This window comes from Panthera onca, chromosome F1, assembly GCF_046562875.1.
Source record: "Panthera onca isolate mPanOnc1 chromosome F1, mPanOnc1 haplotype 2, whole genome shotgun sequence".
Lineage (NCBI taxonomy): Eukaryota > Metazoa > Chordata > Mammalia > Carnivora > Felidae > Panthera > Panthera onca.
The window spans coordinates 29,698,339-29,721,562 of NC_138355.1; the positions used below are offsets into that span (position 1 = coordinate 29,698,339).

Below are 23,224 nucleotides of genomic sequence, written 5' to 3' on the forward strand. Positions count from 1 at the left end.
AAGAGTACATGTGAAAGCTCTAAAGGAGTGAGCTTGATTGGAAGAGAATTTAAAGGGCTATGTTGCACAAGTGTGGCTTGAGTCCAATAGCAAAGGTCATGGCAGACCTCATTGGGCTTTGTTTATAGGCCACGGTGATGAGTAAGCATTTTATTCTAAGAGCACTAGGAAAAGCCTAAGGGGATTTAAACAGAGGGTACTCCTTATATTTTAAAAAGCTTACTGTGGCTTTTCATGGAACATGGCTGGATGAAAGAAAGACCAGAATCAGGAAGACTATGTCAGAGGCTGCTGTGATAGTTCCAGGGAGAGATGCTAGTAGTTTGGGACAGGGAGGTGTTACAGGAGACGGAGAGAAGTAAATGGATTCAAGATATATTTGGAGGTAGAACAGATTCACACTTGGTGACAGATGAAACGGGGGCAATGGGCAGAGGTATCACTGAGGAAGCAAAAAAGACAAGGATGACCCAAGGTTCTGGCTCGACATCTGAATGGTGATATAGGGAGCCCCAAAGGAAAGCAGCATCAGGGGAAAATATATAGATTTTGGTTTTGGATATGTTAAGTTTGAGATGTCTGTGAGTCACAGAAATGGAGAAGTAGGAGGTTAGCTACATAAGCCTGGGACTGAGATGGAGTTCTTGGTTGGAAATAGAAATTTGGGGCTCATTGGAATATAAGATGGCATGTTATGCAGATTTGGGAGAGGTGATTGTTAATTTTTCATGAATTCTGTAAGCCCATTGTTAACCACAGCTATTATTTAAAAATAAAATTGTAGGGGTGCCTGGTGGCTCAGTCGGTTAAGCGGCCGACTTCAGCTCAGGTCATGATCTCACGGTCCGTGAGTTCGAGCCCCGCGTCGGGCTCTGTGCTGACAGCTCAGAGCCTGGAGCCTGTTTCAGATTCTGTGTCTCCCTCTCTCTGACCCTCCCCTGTTCATGCTCTGTCTCTCCCTGTCTCAAAAATAAATAAAAATGTTAAAAAATAATAATAAATAAATAAATAAATAAAAATAAAATTGTATAAACATGATTTAAATAGGGGCGTCCAGGTGGCTCAGTCCATTAAGCATCCAATTCTGGATTTTGGCTCAGGTCATGATCTCACAGTTTGTGGGAGTAAGCCCTGTGTCAGGCTCTGTACTGACAGCATGGAGCCTGCTTCAGATTCTCTCTCTGCCTCTCCTGCTTGTGCTTAAAGGCATGGAAGCACATGCTCTCTCTCTCTCTCTCTCTCTCTCTCTCTCAAAATAAATATTTTTTTTAAAACACGATTTAAATAAATTATACTAAAAAATACCTTGCTTAAGCTCTCACCACCACCACCCCCCCAAGATTCTGATCCTATTGCCTGAGATGGCTGCGACTGGGTCGTTTAGAACCCCCAAATGATTCTAATGTGCAACCAGATTGGAGAACTGCAGCACAAAGTGTCTTGGGGCACCAGGAGGGGGCCCCAGGTCTCCTTTCAGCAGCCCAAGCTCAGCCTCTTGGTCCTTACTGGTCAACAGACCCAGGAATCCCAGGAATTCTGAAGCCTGGATAGAGTCTAGGCTGATAGTAGGACAGGAGGGAGCCAAGCAGAAGGGCTCAGTAGTGTTTGTCCTTTTCCAGTCTTTTCCAATCTGGCTGCCTAGAACCCCCTACCTTCCCCTCCTCCCAACAGAGATCTAATTCACGTTCTTCCAGTAAGAAGGGAACAAAAAGGAGACAGGGCCAACAGAAAACCCTGGAATAGAGGAATTATTGAAAACCACAATTGTTGGGGCATCGGTTAAGCGCCAACTTCAGCTCAGGTCATGACCTCGTGGTTTGTGAGTTCAAGTCCCACGTCAGGCTCTCTGCTGACAGCTCAGAGCCTGGAGTCTGCTTCAGATTCTGTGCCTCCCTCTCTCTGCCCCTTCCCCTGCTCACACTGTCTCTCTCTCTCAAAAATAAACATTAAAAAAATTAGAAAAGCACGATTGTTCAACCCATCATGTTCTATTCAGGAAAAGAACGTTTCACAGATCTCTGAGTATATACAACCTGGAACTGCCCCACTCCGGTCTCACCTCTGAGAGAACAGATGTGCAAGAGATACAGTTGTCAACACAGGAAGACAGCTGCCAATGATTCTATACCATGCCCAGTATTCAAACGAGCATTTCTCAGGCCCAAGGGCAGGGCAGTGTCAGAGCCTAGAGTGTAATCCAACTGCCTGAACAGTCCTGAGGCCACATCACAGTTTTCTGGGAACAGGACCCACTTGGCCTTGTACAGCTCAAAAGTGACCACTGGGGCTTAGCAGCTGAAAGTTGCAACTAGCTGCCATTTGGAGCCAGAAGACCATTACTGAAAAGGGAAGTAGGCACTCTGGTATTGGCTTCCTGCTTTAAGGCTATTTACTTAGTCTCAGATCCCCAAGTCCAAGAGGCTTCAGGGTTCAGAGTTTAAGAGTGTGGTTATGAAGCACATCCCACCCTTGACTTTCACCCACATGCTGGGACTGCCACCAGCTCAGTGTGCCCATCTGAACTGTACAAGGAGGCAGACCTGGATGGGGAAACTGGACTTCTTTTCTCAACACACACGTGTGGCCTGGAATGAGTCACTTCACGTCTCCGGGACTCCAATTCTTTACAGGCAAGGTGAAGAGTGGGACTCAGGATCCCTAGGTCCCTTCCTGAGCTAAGCTTTGGTCAATCAACTTTCTTACTTTTTTTTCTCTTTCTATATAATATACTGAGTTAGCTTGTCAGAGTTCTGGTACTTTACTAACTCTTAAAGTGTCCCTCTATCTGTGAGCTACCACCAGCAGACTGCTGCTTACCAGCCACAAAGTCCCAGTGGCATACAAAATTCAATAATTATAGCCTACACGGCTCTGTGGAGTGGCTGGTGTAGGCTGCCTCCCCAGGCATCTGTGGATCTGTTGGGGGCTCTCCATGCTGCTTAGGGGGCAGCTCTGCTCCAAATGTCCCTCATTCTTTTCCTGTCATCAACCAGCAGGCCAGCCCAGCCATGTTCCTTCCAGGAAGAGAACAAGAGGACAAGCAGAAACAAGGTATCTTGAGGTTCAAGCTGGAAACTACAGTCACTTCTACCTTATTCTATTGGCCAAAGCAAGTCACATGACTAGTCCCAGATGCAAGAAAGAAGGAAACAAAATCCACAAAGTCGCATGGCAAAGGGCATGAATAAAGAAAGAGGGAAGAATAGGGGTCATTAATGTGATCTACCACAGCCTCTCTGGCACAAAGAAACACCATCCAAGTCAGGCCAATGAACGTGAAGTAGGTTTCAGTAGAATCAGCTGTTTTCTACAAACATATAGGCTCTTCAACCCCCTCATGGTGTAGCCTGGGAGAGAACGCTTGACTACAGAGTCGTCATCTTGCTCTGCTCCAAATCCTAGGGTCTGGAGGCCTCCTGGGGGACTGAGTCCCAGATGAGAAGCACCTGGTCCTCATGGGCTGGTGGAGTAAGGCAGCAGAATCTGCACTGGCTCAGGGCCTTTGAAGGCTCTCAGTACCTGGTTTAACTGGGACTGAGGATGGTGGATTTGATTTTGAGAAGGAAGAGGATCCAGAAAGAAAGAGTGGACATCATCTCCAGGGGTGGTGCAACCTCACTAGCTCGCAAACCACCGCTGTGGCTTGACCCCAGCATAAGAAAACCCGACTTCCAATCCTGGTCCTGGCACTAACTAACCAGGGGCCCAGGTGACTAACTCATCCAACCTCTCTTGCACCTGTTTCCATATCTAGGAAGTAGAGATGATGGTATACTCTTCAGAGGCCCAATTTAGGCCATTTATATGAAATGGGCTTTGCTGAGTGCAACTAAGTATCGTCTGCAGTTTCATGGCACCCAGCACTCTGTGGGCCAGGCACCTCTGTCCCCTTGCCCTGGGCTGGGAGTGACAGTTTCCATCCTCTCCCCACACACTGCTGGTCCTGTTGTCCCACAGCTCTCAGCCTAGTCTGCCCTCTGTTTCAAGCCTCCACAAAAGCCCTCTAGACTCACTGGGCCCGCTTCAAACATTTGATTGCTGTTTTCAATCTCCCAGCTCTCTGGCTGCCCTCCCTGCAAGGCTGTGCCCCTGGTTGCTCCACCCTTAGCTGGTTTAGATTTGCCATCAGTGTCTCTTGGCTTGATTCTTCTGGTCTGTCCCAGCAGGTTGGCCGCACACGCCCACATTAAAGGTCAGCTCTTGGACGGTATTATGGCTGAGCAGCTGGAAAGAGCCTCAGAAGCTGATTTCCCTTTCTCTAGCCACTAAATCATTCTTTTATCCACTGACTCCCAAGTGAGACCCTGGGCCCTAAAATGGGCCATTCTGTCACCTCAAACAACAGTGTCTTTTAAAATCTCATGTGAACTCCTCTCCCTGAATGATCCCCACCTCCCTTGAGATGACAATGCTGTTGGCCTTGCTAAGTGTCAAATGCTCACACTTGGGGCCTCAGGAAGAGATGGGACTGTGATGGGCAGTAGGGGACCTCCCGCATGGTATTTTCCCAGCCATACAAGCAGCATCTGGTGCTCACTAGCTCCCTACTGGCCTTCTCAGGCCTGCTGGAAGAGCTAGGGAGAGGGGAATGCCTGGAGTGAGTGTCTGGACAGGGGCCAGGGCAGTGAGAAAGGAGCCACTGACCTGATCCAAAAGTGAGCACCTGTCACCAGGCGGTCTCTCAGACTCAGGTGAACCTCTTATAACCAGACTCTGAGAGGTGGGTCCTGAGCCTCTTCTTTTGCCCCAAGACCAAAAAATTAAATACTTTTTCCTCCAGTTGATAAATACATATTGAACCCCTGCCATGTCACAAGTAAAAATGGGACTGAGGGGGGCGCCTGGGTGGCTCAGTCGGTTGAGCGGCTGACTTCGGCTCACGTCATGATCTCGCAGTCTGTGAGTTCGAGCCCCGCATCAGGCTCTGTGCTGACAGCTCGGAGCCTGGAGCCTGTTTTGGATTCCGTGTCTCCCTCTCTCTGACCCTCCCCCATTCATGCTCTGTCTCTCTCTGTCCCAAAAATAAATAAACATTAAAAAATATTTTTAAAAAATGGGACTGAGGATAATGCAGCAGTGAGTAAAATGGACAGGGTCGCTGGAGAAGACAAAACAGAAACCACTAAAGCAAGCAATAGTTAAAATTATTTCAGACTGTGAAAAATTCTGTCCAGGAAATAAACACCGTGCTGTGATGAAGTCTGGCACAGGTGAGGCCTCTTTGTGATGGGTGATCAAAAAGGCCCTTTCTAGGAAGGGATAGTAAGCAGGGAGCCAAAGGATAAGGAGCAGAAGGAATCGCAGGCAGAAGGGCTGCACAAGCAAAGGCCCTGAGGCAGGAAGCACTTGGTAGGCTAGGAAGTGTAAGAAGAGCCATGTGACTAAAGCAGAGCAAAAGAAGAAGAGGGTGGGAAGAGCTGGAGAGGCAGGCAGGGCCAGCTCACTCAGGGTGGGAAGTCACAGAAGATGCCACGTTTCTTTTAACGCATTGGAGGATTTTAAGCAAGGGGCTGACATTGTCAGGGTTTTGAATAGATCTCTCTGTTGATGTAAGGAAAAATGCAAGTAAACTTTAAATCAGAGCAAAGGAGGTTCAGGGTTGGCAGAAGAGAAGGCTTTCTGATAAACAGGACCAGCTGGAAAGGGATTTGCTAGAAATTTCTATGTTTGTGCTAGAACTTAAAAATAAGATGGAACCATCTATCTAAAATGCTTTATAATTGTCTTACCTTGGAACAATAGTCTAATTCTGGTCCCTACGTGAGCTGTATCTCAGCTGAGTTTTTCAATTACATAAAGCAGAGAAAATATCTACCTGCTCTGCCTTTTTTTAATTGAATAAGAGAGTAAATTTTTAAAACTTCAAAAATATTGTAGGCATCGTTATTCAACTAAAGCAACAGCTATGTGTTGAGAAGTTCAGTGTGAGACATGCTCTGTCAGAAACACAAAGTTCTTTTTTGTGAAAGCAGCCCCCACTTCAAGAAGCTTACACTCTAATTTGGGGAAATAGGACAAAAGGACATAAAAAGTTAAGTAACAATCTGGTACTCAAATTTCAATTCAAGACAAACAACAGAAAAAAATATAAAGTTGTACATGAGAACTCACTAACTAGATTTTAAAGAAATGTCCACCACTGGTTGGAGGTGGAAGAAGTCACACCTGGCCACACCTGGACAGAAGAGCTTCAGGAGTGGCTGGCTCAGGCAGGATTGGGAAGGCACTCCTGTGGGGGATGGGTTGGACCCAAACACCAACAGTAGAAAGTACAGGGGTATTTGGAGGAGTTCTAGACACACTCCTGTCTGCTCACTGATTGTCAGAAACATCCCAGACACGTGTGTACTAAGGTAAGCAGTCCCAGATCTGGGTTTTGCAACACCTGAAGCAATTTTTGTTCCCTCTGCTGGAAAAAGAATACAAAATAACTAATATAAAATCAGGTACAAAAGAGCACACTTATTTTGAATAAAAGAATAAATAATAACAATTTACTTGAAATTTTTTCCAGACCTTTGCTACCAAGATCTCTTTAAGCAATTACCAGAATGCTTGTATAGAAATTACTCTCTCCACTTAGAACATTCTTCAACCCCTGGTACCTTCCAGGGCCTGGAGCCTCAGCCTCATAAATTCCATGTAAATCTGCCCCTGAGCACAAGCAAACTAGTGATTGACTTGGATTTAAGTTCCAGAGAACAGAAGAAGCCGACCAGTCTGTGGAGCAGGCCCTGGGGAAGGTCCTCATGCCCTGCTGGCCAGTGAAACACAGAGGACCGTTACTCATGCTACCAGCACATGAACATCTCCAACGTATCTGTGCTTTTATGTTGTGGCTATATCCCTCACATGAACACCAGCTGAGCCCCCAGGGAAGCTAGTGGCTCATCTCATGTGCAGGAGCTATGCCTTTGGTGAGAAAACTGGGGAGCTCAGCTGGCCCAGCAGACCTGCCACATGAATTCAAATGAGCATTTCTAGTTATCAGTAGATCTGGCTGGTTCAAGCATGGTCTGATCCAGGTTCTCCAACCAAGCATCAGGCTCTGCAAAGTCTCATTTGTGCTTTGTAAACTTGGCTCCAAATTTCTAAGAGGATGATTTTTGACCCCACCCCCCCCCACCCACCATGGCTGAAACTCTAGAGTTTCCATGTGTATGCCCCCTGATACAGAGCAGAGGTGGGGCAGGATGTAGAGGATTACAGTTTAAGACACTTACCACCCATAAGTCACCATTTAAAACTACAGTATTATAGACTGCTCCAGAAAGAACCTCAGAGGTCATTCAGTAGAGTGTATTGCAAATGTTTGGTAGCCTTTTCTCCAAAAGTACTCTTATCTACAAGGCCAAAAGCACAGAGCCTAGGATTCTCTCCATATCATTCATATTCCATGTTCTTCCAAGGTACACTGAATCTGGCACTAAGTCTCTACTCATCATAATAGCCAAGGAGTCCAGTATCAATAATAGCCAGTCATTGGAGACCCTCTCTTCCATCCCATCCCTTGGGTCAATGGGTAGAAGACGCTTCCCTTTGTTCCCTCATCTACCATTGCTCCTTGAAAAGAGAATATCACTCTCCCCAACCCTCTTCTATCTCCAAGATCCTTCTTGACTTATTCACCAAGACATTCTTGAGCACAGAGATCCACCCAAGGCTATTCTTGAGGACACAGAACTGGCATCTGAAGACACAGCAGCCAACCACCCACAACTAGCATTATGTCAACAGGCAAGACACAGTCCTCCACCCCTCACTGGCTCTTGCCAGCCCCTCTCTCCCAAGCAGAACCACTCTGAGCCCCATACTCTCTTTCCTCTCCTCTCCTCTTCAAACAAAACTTAGGTTGGGGAGAGTAGTTCTCCCTGTGAATGACTTTTTTGTCCTGAATCTCAAAAGCAGACCCCTAGGGCAAGGAGGCCAGAATTCAAGGTGATGGGAGAAAATAAAACTCACCTCCTTCTTTGTAACCTCTCATGACAGCCAGAACAAAGCATTAATTAATTGATTAGTTAATACATCAACTGATTATCCTACCACCTAAATGAAATAAATAAAAGCAGAGCTTTTCTGGCATAGAAGGCCAGTGTCCTATGTGCCCATTACCCATCCTTCTGATCCCTGAGGGTCAGTGGTTTGACAACTGAGTGCTACACAGCCCCACCCCCACTCACACACTTTGTTTTACAGATGAGAACGCTGGAGTGGTTTGCTCACAGTCTGCCAGCTAGTGAGACCCCACACCCAGCAAGAGGCCGTTTTCAGTGTGGAGAGGACCTGTCAGCTGACACCAGCTCCCATTTGCCAGCAGAAGCTCCTTCCTCCTCAGCAAGTCCCTGACCCCTCCCCAGCAGCTCTCGAAGGAGTGAAGTGTAAGAAGCAGCAGGACTCAGAAGCTGTTCCTCAGCAGGTACAACAGAGCATAGGCTCCTTTACCCTAAAAATGACTGTTTGGGGTTTTTTTTTGGGGGGGGGATGGGAGGTTTGTCTATTTACTCATAGTCTGAGTCTTTCAATTCTGAGCCTGCTGAATAATTGGAGAAGATCAGAACCTGAAAAGGATATATTCTGAGGTCCAGCTCACCTGGGAGAGAACAGGTTGAAGCATGTAGAAGACACTCCAGGAATCTGCCAAGCAGAACCCCTCTTCCAGAAGCTGTCAGAAATGCCACCAGGAACTGAAAGACATTTGCTTCATATGAAACATTGTTCCTGGGGGAGGGGAAGGACACCATGTTAAGAGACCAATACAACCAAATGTTGGCAGGAGCCATATTGTCTGAAAATCACTAGTGGGATGCCTGGAGTTCTTTATACAAGTTCCAGAAAGTCAGAAGCCATCTGGTTAACAGGTAAGAATTTAAAAGGAAATAAATATTTGGCTTTTTAGAAAAAGCATGAGGAAGTTTCAGTGTGGTAAGAGAGTATATCAGTCAGGACAGTCTATGATATACCACAGTAACAGATAAATCCTGAAATTTTGATAAGATTAATCTTAATCCTGGGGCATCTGGGTGGCTCTGTTAAACACCCAACTTCAGCTGAAGTCATGGGCTCACAGTTTGTGAGTTCGAGTCCTGCACGGGCTCTGTGCTGACAGCTCAGAGCCTGGAACCTACTTCAGATTCTGTCTCCCTCTGTCTCTGCCCCTTCCCTGCTTGCACTCTCTGTCTCTCTCTCTCTCAAAAATAAAATACACATTAAAAGAAAAAAAAATTTTAAAGATTAATCTTAATCCTAAAGGTTTTATGGAACAAAGATTTATTTCTTATTCACAGAAGAGCTTCATACATTAGGAGGTTTTTCTCCATCTTCAACTCTGTCCTATGGACACATGGCCTTCAATATAAGGGAAAAGAGAGGTGAAAAAAGGCACATGCATTTGAACCATCTCCAGGTGGAAATGGCTCCCATCACTTCCACTCTCAATCCATTGGAAAGAACCAGGCACATGGCAATGTAATTACAAGAGAAGCCAGCATATGTCAGAGCACGTGGGTGGTTGATGATCAGTAACTATCTCGGCCACATTAAACTCCCAGCTCCCTGCCCAAATGTCTGACCTTTCTCATAAAGTATTGAGCTCCCTATCCCCAAACATTCCATTCATTTTCCTTTTGGCCAGAGCTGTTGTCAAACATGAACTGAAACACATGTCCTGACAGATTTATGTCAGCCTGGGTTTCACAGAAGCCCAGGCCAAAGAGCTGTAATGTGACTTCTGCTTTCTTAAGTTCTGTCATGGCAACAGCATATCCCAAAAGCCTAAGAAATTGTGGTGCATGATAATTTATCCACCTAATAAATGTTTATGGGATGCTCACTGTGTGCCAGGCATTGTGCTCCATGCTGAAGATACAACAATGACTCAAACAGTCTCTCTCAGAGAGCTTAGAGTCTAGTGGGAAATCATCAAATTACTTCACAAATACTTAACTACAAGCAAAAGTGAGTGGTATGCAGGAAGAGAATAGGGAGCCATGGTAGAATATAAGAGGACCCAATCTCACCGGGGTGGGGCAATGACAATTTCTCTGAAGAAGTGATGTTTAAGCTGAGCTAAGAAGGAGGAGTAGGGGAAAGTAGGCAAAGGGGTATGAGGTGAAGGGAAAAGTGCTCCAAGAAGAAGGGACAGCATGTGCAAAGGCCCTGCAGAGGGAGGGAACATGGAGTGTTTGAGGAGCTTCAAGGTGGCTGGTGTGGCTAAAGCTCAGAAGGCAGGAGTCCCACTGGGTACCACAACCCCAGCAGATGTAATTCATGTGGAAACCATGTGTTTTATTTTTAAATGAGATTTTTGTTAAATTTGCTTAAGTATAAAGTGGTTAGAGTTTGGCATTGGCTCTTTATTCAAAAGTGGCTGGGAGGGGAAGTCTGTGGGTCCTTCTTGGTATTGACACTAGATGGCTCATCTTCTGCTCACCCCTCCTAACTCCCACATGGCCTTCTTACTAAAATTTAAGTCCTGGGGCGCCTGGGTGGCTCAGTCGGTTAAGCATCCGACTTTGGCTCAGGTCATGATCTCACAGTCCGTGGGTTCGAGCCCCGCGTCGGGCTCTGTGCTGACCGCTCAGAGCCTGGAGCCTGTTTCAGATTCTGTGTCTCCTTCTCTCTGTGACCCTCCCCCGTTCATGCTCTGTCTCTCTCTGTCTCAAAAATAAATAAACATTAAAAAAAAATTAAAAAAAAAATTTAAGTCCCAAACAAGCCCTCGGCAGGGCTTCCAAAGAAACTATGCAGGAAAAAGACACAAAGTACTGGGAAAAGAAGACTGAACAGTTAAGAAAGGCCTCCTTCACCCTGCCAACTGCCTCAGATGCCTCAAATCCCATAAACATCTCTTCAGGGGAAAAAATAGTTAAAAGAAAGAAATCAGGGTGAGCAGTTTATCAGGAGAAGCCAAATAGAAGGGCTATTCCAATGACCCAGAAGACAGGGGGGACTGGGCTGGCTGAAGAGGACGCTGAATTTGGGAGTACCACCCCCAGCCTGCCACTGGGAGCACCTCAGTCTCTGAGTGGTTCAAAGGCCCTGGGTCTCTCTGCCCCCTTCCAGATTTCAAGGCCCACCAGGCTCTGGCAAACCATCCCCTGCCCAGATTTCCAGCTTCCTCCCACCCAGCTGCCCCCCGCTTTCTGAGATGCAGCCATCCCAGACTTCGCCCAGGTCCTCACAGCCTCTTAAAGCCTCTTCCTTGGCCCAGATGATCCCACCTTCTCCTCTTCTTCCTCCTTCCTCTCAGCTCAGCCTTCTTCTCTCAGGAGACCTTCCCTGACAGCCAGACAGGGAAGCATCCCCCACTCTAGGACACCTACCCACCTGTTCTTCACCCCACCATAATACAATAAGGACCCTTTATTTTTGTTAATAAAACTTTTTTAACGTTTATTCATTTTTGAGAGACAGAGAGAGACAGAGCGTGAGTGGACGAGGGGCAGAGAGAAAGGGAGACACAGAATCTGAAACAGGCTCCAGGCTCTGAGCTGCCAGCACAGAGCTGGACTCGGGGCTCGAACTCACAGACAGTGAGATCATGACCTGAGCTGAAGTCGGACACTTAACCGACTGAGCCACCCAGGCGCCCAGGACTTAGGTATTTCAAAGCCAGGAGTGTGTGTCTGATGTATTCACAGCTACCTGCCTAGAACAGATATTTGCTGAATGAATGAAAGAATTGACCTTCTGAGCCAGAAAGGGCAATTTAGATGCCTTCATTTTACAGGTGGAGAAACAGAGCTCCAGAGAAACCAAAGACCAGCCCTCAGTTTCACAGCTCAAACAGCAGGCTGGATTCCCAGTGCCAATGAGCAAAGTCGTCTATAAAAAACACTCCGCCTGTCCCCTTTTTATAGAGGAAAACACAGGCAGGTATTGACCCTTTCCAGAAGCAGCTGCCTGAGGTGTATTTATGTATAGATGAATGTATTTGTTTGTTTATTCCCTACCCTGCTCTAAAAAGAACCGGAGGCAGTTTGCCCACTGCAGCTCCTGTCAGTGCTGTATTTTCCAAACTCAAGAACAAAACATGAAGGGGAAACAACCTGTTCAGAAGGAGGGGCAATAACACATCACACAGAACCAGTTTCCTCAGCCAGAGCAGAAAAGCTCCAACAGAGAGGGCTGTCTCTGTAATCAAATTACCAAAATTAGTGACTGAGAGGAACAGAGCAGATGTGGAAGATTTCAATTTTGCTGAAGGATTTGGCACAATGTCTCAAGGAACTGAATTTGCAGAATTCTTGCGTAAGAACAGTGTCACATGTAATAAAAATCTGGCTGCAGGACCACACTGGTGACACCCACCAAGTGATGTGGTCACCACAAATCTTATCCTCCATCTGATCCACAGGGGACAGCAGATGGCACCAGGGAAGCTGCAGCCACAATGACACCGAGACACCATGTATTTCTATATAACAGCTAATTTTATAGAGCCCTTTCACCCATACTATCTCTTATCTGATCCTCATCATCAGAAGTACAGGCTCAGAAAAGTTCGATGACCTCCCAAGTTCATGGGGCATTTCAGCAGCTGAAGCCCAGCACTAAGGTCCAGTGATTCCCAGCCACTTGTGGTTGTATAAAAATCAAGGGAGGGGCGCCTGGGTGGCGCAGTCGGTTAAGCGTCCGACTTCAGCCAGGTCACGATCTCGCGGTCCGTGAGTTCGAGCCCCGCATCAGGCTCTGGGCTGATGGCTCGGAGCCTGGAGCCTGTTTCCGATTCTGTGTCTCCCTCTCTCTCTGCCCCTCCCCCGTTCATGCTCTGTCTCTCTCTGTCCCAAAAATAAATAAAAAACGTTGAAAAAAAAAAATTAAAAAAAAAAAAATCAAGGGAGTGGCTCATCCTGGGAAGGACATTTAACTTTCAGGACACATGGGCACCATACTTTTTAATGCCCACATGGCACTGTTACCCTGATAGGTCAGTCAGTCCCCCTACTGAGTGACCATTTCTTACAAGGATCAGAGTAGACTCAAGTTAATGGGGAAAGAGTACAGGGGCCCATCTCTGAATCTAAGCACAGAGGTTCCCCTAAAGAGCCCAAGGATTTTCATGAGCAATGTTGTTCCCATCAGTCCCAGGGACCAGGTGAATAGGTACAGTCATATGTCAAACGGAACTCCTGATGTTCATCCCCAAACCTGGCTCCCACACTTTGCTCTTCACCATGACGGATGCCACCCCCCAATTTTACAAACCAGAAACCTTGAGTCATACTTGATGCCTCCCTTTCCCTCACCCAGTCTATTACCAGGTCTATCTGACCCCCTCTCTCCCCCCCACCCCCACACACACTGCCTGGTATTCTCCAGACCCACCTCTTTGTCCCACCCCCACTCCTTCCATCACAGTCCAAGAGATCATCAAGCTTTACTTTAAAAGATTCCAATAGCAGGGCACCTGGGTGACTCAGTCAGTTAAGTGTCCAACTTCGGCTCAGGTCAAGAGTGCATGGGTTTTGAGCCCCATGTCAGGCTTTTTGCTGATGGTTTAGAGCCTGGAGCCAGCTCCGGATTCTGTGTCTCCCCCTCTCTCTGCCCCTCCCCTGCTCATGCTCTCTCTCTCTCTCTCTCTCTCTCTCTCTCTCTCTCTCAAAAAAAAAAAAACATTTAAAAAATTAATTTAAAAGATTCCAATAGCTGCCTACTGCTATCCTCATTCTCCCTCTTGCTCCTGCCCATCTGTCCCCACCCTGCAGCCAGAGTGAGCACTTGAAAATGGTCTCACCTGCTTAAATGCTTCCTTACCTCCCATTGCACACAAGGCAGGGTATGGTCTGGCCTGCCTGCCTTCCTTCCTGGCCTCTCCATGGCTACCTCACCCCTTCACTCTCCAACCTAGAAACACTGGCCTTCTCTCTGCTCCTGGTCGGGGTCACATCCTCCCACCTCAAGGTCTCCGTGTGTCCTGTTCCCACCTACCACCACCAACCAGATTTCTAGTTACCTTCAAAGCATAGTTTGAATGCCACGTTCCAAGGAAGCCAGCCTTCCTTAGCTCTCAGGGTTGATCAGGTCCTCCTGACAGATACTGTCATAGGTCCATGTGTTGAGCTTTCTACAGCAGCTGTCATTGTCTAAGTCAAGTAATACTCCGTGACAATGGCCCATATTTGTTCATTCACTACTTTATTCCTAGGAACGGGAACATTACGTGGCCCATGATCAGAACTCAATAGATGTTTATTGGGGAAAAAAAAAACTTAAGACAGCATGTACACAGAAGAAGATGGGGAAACTGAGTCTCCTTAACAAAGGACATGAAATCTGCCGGGGTTAGGCAGACCATGGGCATCATCCCACCTCTGGAGACAGATCTGAGGGAAAATGCCCTCCTGAAATTAAGTAAAATGTTTCTATTCAACAGGATTGAAGGTTTGGAGAAGGAAACTCCAAAACACATACAATACCAGACTTGGCAGTGAGAAGGACTAGCAAGGAAAAACCCAGATCCTCATCTCTTCTCAACTGTCCACCCATTGAGGCTGGGTAGACCATGGAAGAGTCAGAAACTGGGGCATTCAGGAAAGTAAAACAGCAGCTTTGGGCCAAGAGTGACATGAAAGAGGGGGCAAGTTGTCCAGAGGGGCCGGGACCCACCCTGAGTATGGACTTGGTGACCTCCCTGAAGTATCCTCTGCTCAGCAAACATCTACTAAGGGTCTACTATTCTCCTGGCTGAATCTCTGGAGTAAAAGCGCAGCCTTTGACCTCATGGAGCTCAGAGTCCAGAGAGGAAACAGGTGAGTTCACACTTCACTGCAATTTAGGAAGAAGTGCTAAAATAAAATACAAGTCAAGGAAGGGGCTGTTCAGAGACAGCACCATGGAGAGCTGCATCTGACCAGGCACAGAGAGTGCATCCCGTTCTCAGAATGCTCCCACCACAGCCCAGGGTGCTTCTGTTGTCCTGCCAGGACGCACATGAACGAAATATCCAGAAGAGCAGTGACTGTCCACAAGGTGGCCCTTGAAGCAGCCAAACCAAGACCAGAAGATTGTGGTGCCTCCTGTTCACACCCAGAGAGGTGAAGGAGCCGTGAAAATGCCGCCGGAGGAAGGAACCAGAGGACAGAAGTCGGAGGACGGTAACACAGCTAGACCAAACATTGCCAGCCCACAGGCTACATTGGGTTGGATGGCGTCCCCCAAAATTCATGTCCCCCGGCCCCCTCAGAATGTGACCTTATTTGGAAATAGGGTCTTTGCAAATGTAATCCAGTTCAGACGTGATCATACTGGATTAAGCTGGGCCCTAATCCAGTGACTAGAGCCCTTATAAAGAGACACATGGATGGGGCGCCTGGGTGGCTCAGTCGGTTAAGTGTCCGACTTCAGCTCAGGTCATGATTTTGCAGTCCGTGAGTTTGAGCCCCGCGTCGGGCTCTGGGCTGACCGCTCAGAGCCTGGAGCCTGTTTCAGATTCTGTGTCTCCCTCTCTCTCTGACCCTCCCCCGTTCATGCTCTGTCTCTCTCTGTCTCAAAAATAAATAAACGTTAAAAAAATTAAAAAAAAAAAAAGAAACACATGGACACACGGAGAGAAGGCCATGTGACAACAGAGGCAGAGGTGGGAGTAACGCATCTATAAGTCAAGGAGTGCCAAGGACTGCCAGCAACCACCAGAAGCAAGGAAAAGGCGAGGAAGATTCTCCTAGAGCCTTCTGAGGGAACGTGGCTCTGCCCGCACCTTGAGTTCACACTTCTGGTCTCCAGAACTACAAAAGGATGCATTTCTGTACTTAGAAGCCGCTCAGTTTGTGGTAATTTGTTACGGCAGCCCTGAAAAATTAATAGATGTGCCTAGAAGACCAAATACATAAAGCAATGGAGTGAGGAGGGCTGTTGTCAGGAGGGAGCCCCAAAGCGGACCCAACTGCAGAGCACAGCCTACAAAAGGGGCAGCCAATTGTTGCCCAGCTGCAACAATTGTTGCCAGGAGGCGGTGATGTGGCCAAATATGCCGATTTTTCTAGATAAGGGAAAAATCCCTACTTTTATATGAAACCTCGGATTTTCAAATGTCAAGCCAAGTGGGTTTGTTTGCTTTGTACTTGTTTTTTGCTTTTTTGAATAGTGTGGGCCAGATAAGACCAGACCAACCTCCCTGCCAGGCGAGGTTCCCAGGAAGGAGCTGCACAGGCTCACGCAGAGAAGTCTCAGCCACAGAGAGGGAAAGGGATGGGTAAGGACCTGCGGAGGCATAGGATGTGGGGACAGGAAGGGTAAGCTACGAGTGTGACGTCTCAGGAGGGAATACAAAGGGCCTCACATGGCAACATCAGTGAGTCTTCAGCAGTGGGCATTTCCCACCAGGTTAAGGAGCAGGCCAGCCAGGCGGGGAAAGTCTGCAGTGAGCACAAAGGTATCCAAGCAAAGCAGTTATTGCTGAAGAAAAGGAGTGCCAGCAAAACAATGCCAATAAGATGCCAGGGCAGACAGGCCTAGAAGCACATCAGAAACGTGGCACTGACTCGCCCCAGAATGCCATGCCTGTTTGGACAGATTTTTGCTTTCTGATACATGTTCCAAAAGCTCTGAGAAATGAGGAGAGAGGCCTATTCGGTTCAGTTTGGACAGTGCCTGGTGTGGTACCAAATGTCAGCAGCCCCTGCAAGCTGCTCCCTTGTGCCAGCGAAGACAACAGTGCCAAGGCCACAGCTACACGCTCAGAGACCGCACACCATCACGTCCGAGCAGCGCCTGCTCTCATGTGACGGGGAGGTCTCTTGCGAGAACAGAAGAGTAATAAACACAGTGCTTTGTTTCATGGTTTTTGTTTTTGAAGGGGGTGTGTGTGTGTGCTGTTTTTGTGTTTTGGTTTTGGGTTTTTTTTAGCGGGGGGAGAGGGGTCCTTTGACAAGATATAAGGGAACCTTCACTAAAAGTTGTTCATGATGACCAGAAGTGAAATTCACAGCACTGCTTGGATCTAGCGAGCCCATTATGCCACGTGGCTCAACGGCCCCTGCCCCTCCTCCCTCACAGGTCTTCAGCAGTGGTCTTCTGCCAGGCTCGAGGCAGATGTGGGCAGGGGGAGGTGTGTGACTCCCACCAGGAACTCTGGCTGGTAGAGATGTCTTCATGCCAGGGCGGCTTGGTGAGACCCCCTAACACGCACACATATGCACGTATGCACACACACACTGCCCACACAGCAGCATTAAAGACAAAAAGCACAGTTGATCCGAAAGGACAGGGACTCCTGTGTTAACACATAAGCAATATGCAGAGGCATGCCTCTCTGCTGAGCCCTAATCCGCCTGGCATCTGTGCCCCGCTATTTGCATAAGTAAATGGCAGCTCATTAAGAACACATTAGTAGCTCTGTAACCATGTAAGGAAACCAACCTAGTGAACCTTAAGCCACTGGAGGTTTCTTTGATTCAGCTCTGCAGCCTTGGAGGCATGAAACAGAGTCTGTCATCTGCCGTCTATCTGTCCAGCAAGAAAAGAAAGAATAAACCTTTATGGTAACACAGAAGAGACTTAATAAATATTTGCTGAGGAGTGAGTAATGGTAGGCCAGGCTTGCAAAGGGCAAATCTTACTAAAAATAGAGAAATGTTTGGACCACATTGTTTTGAGGAGGCATTCTCCCATGTGTAGCCATCCACTAAAGGCTCGAGGGCAGTGGTTGCAAATCAAAAGTCCTGTATCAAGTCACCGGTTAGCTTTTCTGACATCTTGCCATGTGATGACCAGTTCAGGAAGTCACAGACGGGGCCCAGGAATCTGAGGTTTTAAAACGCCTCCACAAATTTGCTCCCCTGTTTAAAAACCACTGCCCTTAAGCCTTCCTCATGTTCAGAAATGCAAAATGGGTACCACCCAGGACGTTATTAGAAATACAGAGTCTCAGGGGCACCCTGGGGGCTCAGTCAGTCAGGCGTGGGACTCTTGATCTCGGCTCAGGTCATGATCTCCAGGTTTGTGGGGTTCGAGCCCCATATTGAGCTCTGTGTTGACAGCGTGGAGCCTGCTTGGGATTCTCTCTCTCTCTCTCTCTCTCTCTCTCTCTCTCTCTCTCTCTCCCCCCCCCCCCGCCCTGTTTGCTCTTTCTCTCTCAAAATAAATAAACTAAAAAAAAGAAAAAGAAATACAGAGTTCAGACCCCACAAAGACCTGCTGAGTCAGAACCTGCATTTTAACAAGCACACAGTGATTCTCTGGCACATGAAGTTTGAGGAGCATCACTCTAGAGGCGGGTGGGGGTGGGGGGACTCTGCATGACCCAGGTGGGCTCTCTGATGGCCGCATAGTCGCCTATCTGAGCACTGCCTGGGGGGCCTCAAGTCTCACCTCACCCACCTGCAGGGCACATGGGTTGTTCAATCGCCAGCCTCAGAGGTCCTTGATGCCCAGAGATTCCCGGATGTCTGAATCCCAGGACACACTGAAGCTGAGCGCAGACCTCAGCTCTCCTGGTCTGTGTACATAGGCCCAGCATGAAGGCTGCCTTCAGAAGCACGGACTGGAAGCCTGGGAAGAGCAGGGGTCTGAGCTCATTTCTCTGCTTCAGTGCGTGCCCCTGCAGCGTGGGACCCAAGGAGCCGGGAAGCCCCGGGTCAGCAAATCCCAGGCTGGCAGGGACCTCTCAGGAAGGGCGGGCAAGTTCAAGAGCATTCTGTACCGGTCTCCAGTGCCCTCAGGAGCTGCCAGTGGTTTGATTACCCTAGGTGGGCTGCCCAGGAGTGACCAACCTATTGACTTCCGGGGCAGGCAAACAAGACAGGCCCTGTGTCTGCCAGGAAGACAATGTCCCTCCTCTTCTTCACCCCAGCTCTGACTCAGGCCCCCACACCATGGCCGGTAAGGCCATCAGGGGTTTTCCTCAAGTGCCTGCCCTCCACACCCCCGTGGTCCTGCACCCTGCACTGGAGGGTCAGAACACCAGGAGCCAGACATGAGGCAGAGGCTCCCGAAACCCAGCAAGTGCCAACTGCATGGGTATTTTTAGCCCAGATCCCTCTGGAAAGGCAGCTCGTGCAATCCTACTCTGTCAGCACTCCCTTCCTCTCTTGTCCCAGGAGGAGCAGGTGTTGCCTTGGTAACCCTTGGTGTGGATCTGCTGCTCCGGGGACACCTGTAACTCACCCCCAGGTATCTGGCAGAGGGACCCAGGGGGCCCTCACCTGCAGGCTCTGGCCTCCTTCTCTGTGCAGAGTCCCCAGGGAGCGGGGCCTCAAAGACTCAGGAATGCAGGAAACCTGTGCAGTCCTCACAGTGGCCTCCGTGGGAGACCCTGGGACTTTGGGCTTTCAAAGATATTTACACACACACTTAACACGTTAAACGTGCAAAAACCACACACAGTTAAACACGCATTAGAACAACACGTAGGGCTAATTCGGCTCGGGTCTTCACATTTTCCCAGAATCCCTGCTTGCAGAAAACTGTTTCCTCAGCTTGTTCGGGGCTTAATTATTCACGTGAGGTGACTCTGCGGGGAAACAGGGGTCAGAGAAGTAGGCCCTGCTCCCCTCCTCCTCCCCCCTCCTCCCTCTGCTATTTGAAGACTTTCTCCTTGAAAGGGGGTGGGGGCCGGGGCCAGTTGTTGCTTTGAGTCCCACAATTACTAGGCAGTGGCACTCACTCCTTCTTTGCCATTGCTTCTTCACTTTTTCCTTAATTTTATTTTAAAGAGAGAGCATGCGAGCAGGGGAGGGGGCAGAGGGAGAGAATCTTAAGCAGGCTCCATGCTCAGCCCAGAGCCTGACGCACGGCTCAATCCCACAACTCTGGCGTCATGACCCAAGCAGAAATCAAGGATCTGGCACTTAACTGAGCCGGCTGGGCGTCCTGCTTCTTCACTTTTCATCAGGCGCCTGGTGCAGTTGAGTCCTAAGTCTCCGGTTCACTCCCCTTAAGTGCTCCCACCTCTCTCTCTGCAGTAACGAACTTGGAGTGGTGTGAACGGGCTGTTAGTGGGCTTGGAGCACAGACAGGGAAGGTGTGTGGCTGCACATCCCCCAAACCCGAAACAGGCAGAAACGGACGTCATGGGAGCTTCGCGGCCGCAGGTTCGAAGGCGGATTTAGCTGTTTGACCAACTGAAGAAGGAATCATCACCGTCCCATTCAATTAGCTGCATCCTGCTTTTGAGGCTGGTTACTTGAGGGCCTGGGAACACAAAATATATTAACAGAACAATCCACAAAATCTTCAGTAATCACACTGATTTTCTTTTATTCTCCCACAGTGAAAATAGCTCTGTTGGGTTTTTTTCATGGTTATATAAATAATAGCTGCTTATTACTAAAAAAAAATTTAAACTCTACAGAAAGGTATTGGGAGGGGGGAGAAAGTCAGGATCGCCTGCCACCCAGACATAATCACTGCCTGCTTTTGATGACCAGCTTTCACATCCCTCATGCTTCTTGCACACAGACATGTGCAATTTTAAATCAATGGAATTATATTACAGATGCTGCAGGTTTCTTTCCTTGTGTTACAGAGTGTTTGTGAGGTTACCTTGCTGTCTCTTCATCTGACGGCCCTTCCCCAGGCACCTACTCTCAACAGCCTGTTGTATCAGACAGGCTCGGACAGGAGCAAGTCCCCATGCTCATATCTGCCGTGAAGGACCTGGTCTCCTGCTCCTGAGGACCATCCTGCCACACTGCCATCGCTGAGACCAAAACTATTTCAGTCTCTGTTCAACAACCCAGGAAAAGTGGTCCTACAAAACCCTAAGTCACTTCAGTGCTAGAAATGGCCCAACAGCTTTCCATCTCTCGTCAAGATTATAACAAAGGCCTGGAAATAACTCACAAGGTCCTGCACGATCCACCTCTCCCTCTGTGTCATCTCCTGCCATTCTGCCTGTGCACCCTCTGCTCTGGCATTACTGGTCTCCTCTGCCACAGGGTCTTTGCACATATCATGTCCCCTGCCTGACCCACTCTTTCACTAGGTACTTACAAGGCTCCTTCTCTCACCTCCTTCTGATCTTCATCTTAGCATCACCTTCTCAGTAAGGACTTTATTTGCCACTCCATTTAAAATTGTACAATCTTCCCCCAACATCCCTTCTCCAGACACCTTTCTCCAGCCAACATGCCATACATAGATTTTATTCATTTATGATCTGCGTCGCCCCACCAGGAGGCAGACTCGGTGACAACAGGGTTATAATCTGATTCTGTTTGTGCACTGCTGTACCTTCAGCACCCAGAAAGCACTGCCACAGGTACGTGCTCAGTATTTGTTAAATGCGTGACTCACGGGATCTCCAGGGTGAAGCAGGGGGCCTAGATAATCAACGAGGGCTTGTTCAGTGACTGCAAGTTCCTCCTACAGCTACACTTGCAAGGTCAAATGGTTCCGTGAGCCTTGCTGTTCACAAGAGTAGGCAAATGACTTTTTATTCCTAGGGTACGCGCTCTGCTCCACAGACTCCAGAAGCCACAGGTCACTCCTCTCCGGCTGAGTTAATAGCTCAGATGATCCAAGATGGGCTCCACATGGGGAACCTGGGGTACCCCTGCCTCTGAGTCCTTCAAAGTGTCTCCAGTGGGCTTCCCCATCAGTGTCCCTTCATCGAGCCCCTCCCTCCCATGCCTTCGCATAGATGTGGCTTCTGTGTCTTTCGGTGAAAGCCAGCCAGTCTTCCAGCTCAACTTTGTGTAGGACTCACCAGCCAGCAGCAAGCCAATGGTCATCCTGAACTCTTGACCAACACTGCAGCTCCTACATCCCACCCCGTCCCTGACTGCAGAGAGGAATCCAGAAACATCAGCCTCCTTCCTAGGGCACAGGGGAGGTGACTGCAACAGATAACTTGAACCTGTTCGTGGTTGGTTTGTCTTATGTTATGGCTTGTGTCTTTGTTTGACCATTAATTATTATTATGTAATATGGATTTTTAATTTTTTAATGCTTTATTTTTTGAGAGAGAATGGAAGCAGGGGAGGGGCAGAGAGAGAAGGGGACAGAGGATCAGAAGCAGGCTCCTCACTGACAGGCTGACAGCAGCGAGCCCAACATGGGGCTCGAACTCACGAACCATGAGATCATGACCTGAGCCAAAGTCAGATGCTCAACCAACTGAACCACCCAGGTGGCCCATGGACTATCTTTTAAAATCTTATTACCTGGATAATAGAGGCAAGGCAACAAATGTATGAAAGTTCAACCTCTTTTGAATTGTAATCTGTTCTACAATTAACTTGAGGGAAGTGGTGGGATTGGGGGTATGGATGGGGAGACAATGGATCAGGGACTCCTTTGTCCCTGGTTTGAGAGCTTCTGACATCTGGCCAGAGAGTCTGTCTATGGAAAGAACACACATACAAAGAGACACACATAGAGACACACACATACACACACACGCACAACATTCACAACCCAGATGGCAGGAGCCTGAGTGCCAAGCTCTCTCTGGCAAAGGCTGCCTGCCTCCACTCTCCCACCATACCCAGGATCAGAAGTACAGAAGACTAAAAATTTCTAAACGCTGCCCCTGGCCTTGCTGTTGGAACACGCTCTCAAAACGAATATGTATTTCAGCTACCACCAGAGCCAGTCCAACTTCCCTCCCTGATGCTCTCCACTGCCTCCTTGGAGAAGGAAGGGCCAGCCCCCTCCCAAAGCCTTCTACCTTCTTCTTCCAGGAAAAAGCTACTCAGACTTGTCAACAGGGAGATCAGGAAGGGAAGGAGACTAGGCCACTCCATCGTGCCCAAATCCCTGCCAGCTGACAGGCAGATGGCTCCCTCTATCACAGGAAGGGGGTGGGTGGCCAAGGTGGATGTGGGCCCCTTAGTCAGTTCAACATTTGGAGGAGTATCTTCTCTCAGGGTGCAGCAGGATTAAATTTTTAAAGACTAAAATATAACTGATTTACAATAAATGTGAAGGTGGGAGCACTCGTGAAATGTGTAGTTCTACCAGTTGTAGGATTTCTTCAATGTAATTATGTCTCTTTCAACTACATAGAGTAATATGAACTCCAGGCTAGACATCACACATAAAACAGCTCATTTAATATAAGCAGCCTGCAGGGTAAATATTATGATGCCATTTTATACTGATGAGATAAGTCATGTTCATTGAGGCTAGAGGCTCACAGTGGATAGGAGGTATTCTTGTAACTATTTACACTGCATTAATCTCGGATGGATGGATGGATGGATGGATGGATGGATGGGTGGAAGGAAGGAAGGAAGGAAGGAAGGAAGGGCAGATGAATGGATGGATGGGCAGATTAGTAACA

The 23,224-nt window shown here is 48.1% G+C and overlaps 1 protein-coding gene across 14 annotated transcripts in view; it reads right to left on the minus strand.

The window, feature by feature from the left end:
* LOC132686173 (uncharacterized) overlaps positions 1-23,224 on the minus strand; it is a 95,071-nt gene that overhangs the window by 60,639 nt on the left and 11,208 nt on the right. For 5 of the 14 annotated variants that reach the window (XR_014136424.1, XR_014136425.1, XM_078440846.2 and 2 more), the window contains 7 exons: positions 19,322-20,130; positions 18,319-18,489; positions 17,359-17,445; positions 14,608-16,200; positions 13,955-14,142; positions 12,048-12,132; positions 8,591-8,718 (listed from right to left, as the gene is read on the minus strand). Coding sequence is in view for 12 of the 14 variants with exons in the window: in XM_078440846.2 (XP_078296972.1) it covers positions 8,591-8,614 (24 nt within the window). In the remaining 2 variants the exon portion in view is untranslated. Of the gene's footprint in view, positions 1-8,590; positions 8,719-12,047; positions 12,133-13,954; positions 14,143-14,607; positions 16,201-17,358; positions 17,446-18,309; positions 18,490-19,321; positions 20,131-23,224 lie in introns of all 14 variants that reach the window. The other 9 variants (XM_081791875.1, XM_081791877.1, XM_081791878.1 and 6 more) reach the window with 9 other exon arrangements.